This window comes from Camelina sativa, chromosome 11, assembly GCF_000633955.1.
Source record: "Camelina sativa cultivar DH55 chromosome 11, Cs, whole genome shotgun sequence".
NCBI lineage: Eukaryota > Viridiplantae > Streptophyta > Magnoliopsida > Brassicales > Brassicaceae > Camelina > Camelina sativa.
This window is the reverse complement of record NC_025695.1, coordinates 36,314,143-36,323,862: the sequence shown is the minus strand read 5'-3', so window position 1 is coordinate 36,323,862 and position 9,720 is coordinate 36,314,143. Positions and strand designations below refer to the sequence as shown.

Sequence of the window (9,720 nt, the reverse complement as noted above, 5' to 3'; positions counted from 1 at the left end):
AAGACCAATGGCGACCACAAAGAACTTAAATCCCAGTTTCACCCTCGCTGCCTTGCGTGCTCGTCTCGCCGTTCTCCTCCTCCACTACCGCTGTATTCTTCGTCTCTACCATCGTAAGTCTTCTTTCAATGCTTTAGAAGCTAGTCCTATTCTTTTCGTTTCGTCTCCTTTACATCGTCGCTCGAAACAGCCGACACAAAAAGACATTGTGCTAAATTTATGCTTAAACTATGATCGGTTCTGTGGTTTCTCTCATGGTACAGGATCTTTTCTCAATTCGTTATACTTATTCTTGTGGTTTCGCTGTTATCAATAGAATTCAAAAACTTAGATTCAAAATTAGCTTTTTTTTAGGTCTGAAATTGATGTTTTGCTTGTTAGAACAGTGTTTTGTATCTTTTAGGTTTTGATTCTGTCCTTTGTGAAGTTTGAGTTAGATAAACCCTGTTGAAACGTTATCTTGAATAATGCAATGTTCTGATTCAATTGATTTGAATCAATCCATAAGAATGAACCTGAGATTCTACATTCTCTGTGTAGTTTTTTTCCCTAGACCTGACATATCTGGTGATACGAAGCCATGACAGTTTCAGAAGCTTATCGTCCGCCTCTGTTCAGGTGTGTGATTAGTGTTTCTGCTTTACTCCTTTTTAATAATTATGTTCATCCACAGTGAATGACCTTAAGCTTCATCTCCTTTTTAAAAAAATCATATTTCAGTATAGCCCCGATGATGGGATGGACAGACAATCATTACAGAACCCTTGCACGGCTTATAACAAAACACGCATGGCTCTACACAGAAATGTTAGCAGCTGAAACCATTGTCTATCAAGAAGAAAACCTGGTAATCAAATGGTTAAGGGTTTCTTTCTCTTCTTTCTCAACTCTGTAGATACTTCTTGTGTTGATGATGACGCATTGATTTATGTGTTTATGTTTACTCTTGTAATGCTCAGGACAGCTTTTTGGCATACTCTCCGGACCAGCATCCCATTGTTCTTCAAATTGGTGGAAGAAACTTGGAAAATTTGGCAAAAGCAACCAGGCTTGCTAATGCGTACGGCTATGATGAAATTAATTTCAAGTATGAGGATCTCTTTCAAGTTTCCTTTCCATAACAACTGTGCCACTTCCATCCCATTTTGGTTTCGTCTACTGACATGCTGGTTGTTTCTGTAGCTGTGGATGTCCAAGCCCAAAAGTAAGTGGACGAGGTTGTTTCGGTGCTCGTCATATGCTTAACCCGAAGTTTGTTGGCGAGGCTATGTCTGTCATTGCTGCCAATACCAATGCAGCTGTCACTGTTAAATGTCGAATAGGTGTTGATGATCATGATTCGTATAATGAGCTTTGTAAGTTTTTCCTTCTGCCTATCTTTCAAGTTATATGTGTATTAAGTGGAGACTGATGTTCCCACACATGCCCAGACGTTTCTCATGTTCAACTGCAAATAGCAACTTCTACTGAGTTCATATATTGCATATCTGATAGACTTCCGGTACCTTGTCAATTCTTTATTGTTCTTCAGGTGATTTCATTCATATAGTTTCTTCATTATCTCCTACTAAGCATTTCATCATACATTCGCGGAAGGCGTTACTGTCTGGACTTAGCCCATCAGATAACCGTCGAATTCCACCCTTAAAGTGTGTACAGAAGGGCTTCCATTTCTCTTATGGTCTTCTTCTTGGAAGATAATACTGCTTGTTTCCATACATCTCTCACATTTTCATCTGCACTTCTGCTCTTTCCAATGCAGATACGAGTTTTTCTTTGCTCTTTTGCGTGATTTCCCGGACTTGAAGTTCACAATTAATGGAGGCATAAACTCTGTGGTTGAGGTGAGCTTTCTAAAGCTGCTATTTCTTTTTGTTAATCCCAAAGTTGTACCTTGCGTTCAAAAGGCCAAATCTACACTTCTTCCATTAAACTGTAGGCAGATGCCGCATTAAGGTCTGGAGCTCATGGCGTTATGCTTGGGCGTGCTGTATACTACAAGTATGTGAAAGCCTTTTGCTTTAAATTTTAATTATTGTTAAACATCATATGAGAGTTTTGCTCTTTTTAAAATCTTTTGGCTGATTTATGGAAATCTATGCTGGCTGTGCAGTCCCTGGCACACTTTGGGACATGTCGATACTGTAATTTATGGATCTCCAAGCAGTGGAATTACAAGGCGACAGGTTTTGAAAAATATTTACTTTCTGAAATAGATTCTTCAACAATTTTAACTAACATCTGAGTTGTTTTGCTGTCTCTAATTGACTTTTAGGTTCTTGAAAAATATCAAGTCTATGGAGAGTCGGTCCTCGGGAAATATGGAAAAGGCCGACCAAATCTTCGAGATATAGTGAGGGTAATGAATGGTCTTTCTAAGTCTTGATTTATTAAGTTATTTCCCAATGACAACGAGCGTAATTAACAAAAGCAAAACCTTGCTGCAGTCATTGATCAATCTATTCCACTCAGAGTCTGGAAATGGCCAGTGGAAACGTAGAACTGATGCTGCTCTCCTGCATTGCACCGTTAGTGAATCCACTGATACTCTAATTTTTTTCACTTGCTATCAGACTCTTGTCACCGTGTCAACTCACCTCTTATGTTGTACAGACCTTAAAATCATTCTTGGACGAAGTGTTACCAGCAATACCCGACTTTATTCTCGATTCATCTGCTGTCAAAGAAGCGACTGGGCGTGAAGATCTCTTTGCGGATGTACGACGTTTGTTGCCTCCTCCTTATGCAAAAGAATCATCCGAAGCATTGGAAATGCTACCAACGAGACCTGTGATTCTTGATGAGGAGGAGGAATGACAAATCTATATTTCGTAGCCATATCGGGAACTAGGCTGAAACATCACGAGGATCAAGATTCGACTTTGTGTAGCTATAAAGATGTGATATTGTTCTGACCACTTGATTTTAAAGAAGGAAAAGGAAAAAACGTAGAGAAAGCAAAACAAAAAAAAAAACAAAAGATATATGTTCGGATCCAAAGTAGTGTTCAATGTTTTTTGTAAGGAAACTTTTTTCGGTTGATTCTTTCTGTATTTTTCACACTGAGGAGAACATTCTCCATTCTTATATACTGAGAAACTCGGAAAAAGCTTAGTTTGCAACTCATTTCTCAGACAGAACTCATTACAATGCTTCATCATCGCTATACTTTGGTAATGTTAATACCATACCATGTACCCTGTTTTAGTTGTAGAGAGAGAGAGAGGGTAATAGTTTTCTACAGTTTAATCTCTAAGACTAACTTATAATGTTTTTTATCTGCAATGAAACAAAACAAAACTTGTACCCACCTATGTGACGACTTGCCAATGATCTTTACCTGGTATAGTCCACGAAGTATATGCCAAACCTGATGATCTTGAGTTGTTTTTCATGGACATGTTGTTAGTTGACACATATGGTAGATTTTGGGATGTGAATGGTTTTTTTTATTGACACTTGGCACACTTAATCCATCAACAATTTTTTAATTAAAATTCTTAACTAAATTAGTATTAGTATAATTGTTTTGTTACTTCAAACCTAATGAGTCTAACTTAAATATTAAAAGTTAACATTACTGTCAAAAAAAAGAAAAAAAAAGAAAAAGGTATTCATTTATATCAATTTGGATCCAAAATCTTCCCTCGACACAATGAATAAACCCAAAATCTACTCGAATCAAAGTGAGGAAGAGGCCATGGATGCGAGCAACCACGCCGACGAGTTCAATCCTACCACAAACTGGAATCTCGCCGTCGGTTCTCTCACAGATTCCATCTCCTTTGAGTCCTCCTTCACCGCGAACCACGAATCTGACGACGGAACCGCCGTCGATCATATCGCCAAGTCCCCGCTACTTCTACTCCCTCCGGTTCCCAACGGCGAGCCTTGTGAAATTACAAGTACGTTCCCTAATCCGTTATTCTCCGTCTCCGTGATTCTGAATAAACCACTTCGATCCGAAGTAGATCGTTATATGGTATACTCTGAAATCGATGTGAAATGTGTGTGTGGGGTTTTGGTTGCAGTAACATTTGCACAAGAGCATGAATTAAGGCAAGTTTATATCCGAAGTAGTGCTCGAGTATACGAAGTGTATTTCACGAAAAAGCGGCGTCATGGCTCTAAGGAATACTTGTGTACAGTTCGATGTGGTGTTGCAGTGAGAGATGGACGAACGACCGAAGATGATTGGGTTGAAGTGAAAGCTGGTGATGATTCTCTCTTGAATGCTGCACAAGGTCTGCTTCCAATGGTACAATCAGGAAAACAGGTAACTGGCTTTACCCCATTCAGAGATATGTTTGTCATTTTCTTGTTCTTTTGGTAATGGTTGATGTTTATGGGGGGTAATATGATTTTTCAGGATTTGTATGAAGCTACTGCGGAGATCAATGATGTGGAACCTTGCACTTCGATTACAGTCCGTCTTCTCTCTCTTCAGGATAAAAGATGTGCACTTGTTGATGAAGTATATGTGTTTGCTGATCCTGTTGATCCAAGTGAGTCAGAGCAAGAAGAAGCAAGTGGAGCAGGAAATTCATCCAGTAGTTCGTTGATGGCTATGTTTATGCCCGCTATTTTGCAGCTCTCTCGAGGAAAAGATGTTAGAAAAGAACGAGATACACAAGTTTCTTCTGACAAGTCCAACAGCACTAACCCATTAGGATACTCAAATGACTCAGATAAGATCGTGCATGAAATTCACCAGGAGATAAATTTCAGTAAATTAGCTGATCAAATGGGAGTGAGCCCACCTCCAGTGTTAGTTGATACTCTTTCTAAGCGAGTATCTGGAGAAGAAATCAGACCTGCTATATCTTGCAGTAGTATGGAGACTATCCTGTATGATCTTGTTAACAAGGTAAGCAGAATAGAAACTATCTTGACAAGATTTGAAGATCAGATGTTGAAACCTATCAACAGTATTGATGCAAGGCTCCAGCTCGTAGAGAAGAAACTCGAACAGCTAGGAAAGAAATCTTTTGAATCTGAATTGGTTTGTCAAACGAGAATACCCAATCCAGATGCTCTGGGCACTGACACAGATAAAATTCCTGATACCGATGAGTTTGATGGATTGACTAGAAGCACTGATAATCCAAAATTAGTTTCTTGTACAAGAGTAGTTGTCCCTGAATCCTCTGTTGAAGATGACGCGGTTGTACTACCAAAGAACAGGCTGGAAGAACTGGAGAGTGGAAATAGCTCAATCTCAGGAAATGAGATGATTTCTACTGAACCTGAGATCAGTAATGAGGAGGTTGGTCATTCTTTTGAAGAGAAACCAAAACGTTCGTTGTCTATAAATGATGCTTTAGCATCTGCACTTGCTGGATTGTTGTCTTCACATTCGATCACGGATGGAAAATACAGCAAAGCCCTCGTAGTTACAGCCCCAGAGTTTTTAAATGAAGATGATGAGGAGGAGATCGAAGAGAAACCTCAGACGAATGGCCATCCAGACAAAAGCCAAGTTGCAGCCGAGTTGGGAAACACGCACTCTACCTTGGGGAGCCCAACTTTTTCACAGGAAGAGGCTGAAACTACTCCATGTATCAAAGATGGTTCTCAGGAAATGATATATGGAGTTTCTAGAAAACTGGATGATAGTTTTGGAGGGGATGAGGAAGCTGAGACAGTGGTTAGCATTAGGGACAATGCTTTAGATGAAGAGATGTTTACATCAAGCACAAAAGCTGATTGTTACATAGAGAAGGAGAACCTCAGTGATAAGCCCAGGGATTCCGATTCCTGGAGTCACGAGCTCAAGAATCCAAATGTGACTACTGCAAAATGCAAAGGAGAGCCTGGAATGGATGATGTCTTGAAGAGTGTTTTCGGTCTTCAACCGACTACTTCTTCAGTCGATTTCCTAACTCCAGTCCTGGATGTGAGATTTATTTCAGAGAGTCAAGACTCAGATAGCAAAGGTTTCTTTGAGGCACTCTTCACTGAAGATTCCAAGACTGATGTAGATTGCAAGAACGAAGCTTATTATGATAACTTAGTCTCATTGGAAGATGAAGAAGAACTCAAAGGACCACCAACAGATACCCTTTCGTCTGTGGAGATGGATCACTATGAGACGAATGAGATGCATCTACACTTGAATGATGAAATATCAGAAGCAAGTTTGATATAACGGAGAAAGTAAATGCCCGCATTTTCCTGATAAATACATTCTGAGGTTTTTGCTCTGTTGGAGTCTAGAGGGTAGTGTTGAAAGAAGTTGTAAGGTTTAATGATACTAGGTGATGATTGAACTCTGGTGGATTATTATTAGTCATACAAATAACCTTGTAGACTTGTAATTATAAACTATTGTAGCAGAACAAAATAAGTTTCTAAACATGCGTGTTAATTGAACCAACAATTTAACATAAAAGGGAAGAGAGGGAAACAGAGTATAACTGAGTTTTGGGATTGAAAAGCTCGATCAAATTCGAACAATCGCAATAGTTGATGCCACATATAGTTTCCCATCAAGAACACTCGCGACCTGCGAGGGGTTACTTTCGTGCCACCCGCGTGCTTTGGAGTTTGATGCCAAGTTGAGAACCTAAAAACTAATCTGCATTGTAACCATAATAGCTGTTACAAATGCATATTATCTTCGCGGAACAACGAACGTCTACTCCTTTACATGTATAATGGGCTGGGCCTACGAATAAGTGTTACATTTTGTCATAGACAGACATATATATACCTCCGCTCAAGTAACCTTGGAAAGATTTTTGTCTGTATTCTCTGTTTTGCTTCTAGGGTTTTCACAAAGTCGTCTTCGTCTCCTTACCGTAAAGCACTCATGGTGAAGTTTTCTCAGCTTTGTTCTTCTCCTTGTTTGTGATTTTTGTTCACTCTCTGAAGTTTCTGATTTTGTTTTGGATATCTATGGATTAGGTGCTCCAAAATGACATCGACCTGCTCAATCCTCCTGCTGAGCTCGAGAAAAGAAAGCACAAACTCAAACGTCTCGTGCAGTCTCCCAACTCTTTCTTCATGGTACTGTTTATTTGTCGCCTTTTCTTCCAGAATCTGTAACACAAGTGAACACGATGCAAATAAGAGTACTGAAGTGATTCTGCTTTCTTTGTGTTTCCAGGACGTTAAGTGTCCGGGATGCTTCAACATGTGAGTTGTCTAATTTTTCTCGTAAATGATTCTTCTTCTACAGAGCCTGAAAATGTTTTTTGGTACAGATTTGAGATTTGAATGTTAACTTGTTTGATTGAGACTATAGATTGGTCTTCGCAATGTGAATTAAGTTGTCAACCTTGATATCATGTTGAGTGATTTGGGCTTTAATTAACTAAAGATAGTTAATACTGTCTTTAACAGAAAAAAAAAAGTTAATACTGTCTTATCTTATATAGATTACACTTATTGATACATTACTTTATGGGTTAACAATTTGCAGAACCACTATGTTCAGCCATTCTCAAACAGTTGTAGTGTGTGCAAAATGTAACACAGTTCTGTGCCAGCCCACTGGTGGTAAAGCAAAGCTCACACAGGGATGCTTGGAGAAAGAAACATCTTAGGAGAAATTAAAGAACATCGATATCAAAATCCAGAGCCATTAATTACTACATTATTATTCCTTTATTATATTGGAGTGACATTTCCTTTCCTAAATCTTTATTTTTTGGGAGGTCCATTCGATAATCTATGATCTTGTAATCATTTTCGTATGATTCTTTTGTATTTGCTGAGTTTTTCTCTGTTCAGTAACTCTAGGCTCTAGTTATATATATTTTTTCCTCTGATATTTTCGTTTTTATTCTTTCTTTTAATTAATTGGTTGCATTTTATACTTCTCTTATTTTTATATGTACTAGGTTGGTACCCGCGCTATCTTGCGGGTTGTTTTAATTTATTTTATTTTTCATTTTTAAATTCATGATTTATTTTATGTTGTTGAAATCAATTAGAGAAGGTGCTTTGTCTAACTAAAGTATATTTTTACACTCTAATATATTGTGAAACAATTGTATAATCTATACGTTTAGGACTTGTATGCAAGGAAATTATATTGAGATATATCCCTTAAAGTAATTATATTGCTAATTATATTGCTAGAAGCAATACTTTATAGTTCTCGAGAATATTGTAAAAGCAAGGAAAAGTCTTGATGCCTTTTGACATTTTTGGAAAGAAAAGGGTGAGAGTTTATCTCTATGAGAGAATCATGTGTATAGATCATTGTTGTTGATCTTAGGGATCTCATAGTAGGTTGAAAATAGATCGGGAACAAGCTAAGAGAAGATCTTAGAGTTGTGTAAATCCGAGATTAAACAATGACTGTAATTGTGTTCAAGAAATATTTTTCAAGAAAGTTTGAGGATGTAGGCATTTGCTGAACCTCGTTAAAAGAAAAAAATTTGTATGTGTCTCTTCAGCACTTACAAGTGGTTCTTGTTAAAAGAAAGGTACAAGATCAAGTGCAAATATGTTGATGATGAAAATGTTATCTAATCTTCAGTAGAGATTTCACATACCAAAGAATATATGGAGAAATTATGAATGATGAAATATTACTCCTGAAAGATAGAAAAATCAGATTATATAAGATCAAATATTTCATGAAATTTCTTGAGCTTACAGATTTGACATCTGATGAAAGAGATGTTATCTCAAGATGTTACATCATCTTACATAGAAAAATTGTCTTGTAGTACCATACTAAGAAGAAGAGTTGAAAGATAAAGTTTTACAAGGAGATTATGAATAACTCCTATGTATAAGATGATTGTTTGGAAGATTTTATGTAAAAGAATATTTGGGCTTAAGTTCAAATAGATCTTCTTTATGAAAGGGGTTCAAATGACTTGAAGTTCAATGATCCGAGAGAATATTTAATGATCATATGTGTTTTTATACACTAAAGTTTTGTTTATAACAGTTCGGAAAAGATGATTATGTGATCATAATGCATAACCTGAAGATGATGCTTTCAGGGGGAGAAATATGATCATGTGCGTGGTTGTACTCTTTTTCCCTTATCATGGTTTTTATCCCATTGGGTTTTTCCATGAAAGGTTTTTAACGAGACAACAAAAGAACACGCGAAAGATAAACACCTTAAGAGGAATATTATGATTCGAATGGTGAAAGACTATCATCTTCAAAGTCTTTGAAATATATTGATGAGATTGTGAGAAACAAAGATAATGAGAAAGATGAGTCACTTGCGAGACCCATGTCCAATAGAAGAATGGCGAGACACGTTTACTACATATTCGTTCAAGTGAAGATTTGGCGAACCATTTACCAAGGCGTTTTCAACCACTACTTTTAAGAAGCTACTTCATCATTGGATCGATCATCTCGAAAATTTCAAGTGATGTACTAATGAGGGGGAGTAAAAGAGCGTTGCACTCTTGTCTCTTAACCATTGTTTTTTCCACTGGGTTTTCCTGGTAAGGTTTTTAATGAGGCAACATCTCACATGTGCATTTGGAACTACATTTATATAATGGTCATCCAAAGGAGAGTGTTATGAATATATCTAGTATTGTATGGATGCCCATTATCGGCCCATTAGTGGACTTGTAAACCCTATATATATATTATATCATATGGAACAGTCATGAATAACACAAGAGAACAATTCCCGAAACCTTCTTGTAACACTAATTTAGTACTATTTTTGAGAATCTCCCATTTTTTAAATATGATAGAAATTAAAACTATTCATTTTTTTTTTTTTTTTTT

At 37.3% G+C, this 9,720-nt stretch overlaps 2 protein-coding genes and 1 long non-coding RNA gene across 3 annotated transcripts; all 3 read left to right on the top strand.

The window, feature by feature from the left end:
• Positions 1-3,060, top strand: LOC104725281 (tRNA-dihydrouridine(20/20a) synthase-like). The gene is made up of 12 exons (XM_010443909.2): positions 1-113; positions 541-618; positions 721-847; positions 960-1,087; positions 1,183-1,355; positions 1,532-1,649; positions 1,763-1,844; positions 1,940-2,001; positions 2,114-2,186; positions 2,276-2,359; positions 2,448-2,528; positions 2,614-3,060. Exons 2-12 carry the CDS (start codon positions 581-583, stop codon positions 2,815-2,817), a joined length of 1,170 nt encoding a protein of 389 aa, XP_010442211.1. The 5' UTR covers positions 1-113; positions 541-580; the 3' UTR covers positions 2,818-3,060.
• On the top strand, positions 3,592-6,372 carry LOC104725280. The gene is made up of 3 exons (XM_010443908.2): positions 3,592-3,905; positions 4,032-4,276; positions 4,370-6,372. Exons 1-3 carry the CDS (start codon positions 3,656-3,658, stop codon positions 6,146-6,148), a joined length of 2,274 nt encoding a protein of 757 aa, XP_010442210.1. The 5' UTR covers positions 3,592-3,655; the 3' UTR covers positions 6,149-6,372.
• On the top strand, positions 6,733-7,540 carry LOC104725277. Its single transcript, XR_757864.2, has 3 exons — positions 6,733-6,814; positions 6,907-7,008; positions 7,424-7,540. It is a non-coding gene; the product is annotated as an uncharacterized LOC104725277 (long non-coding RNA).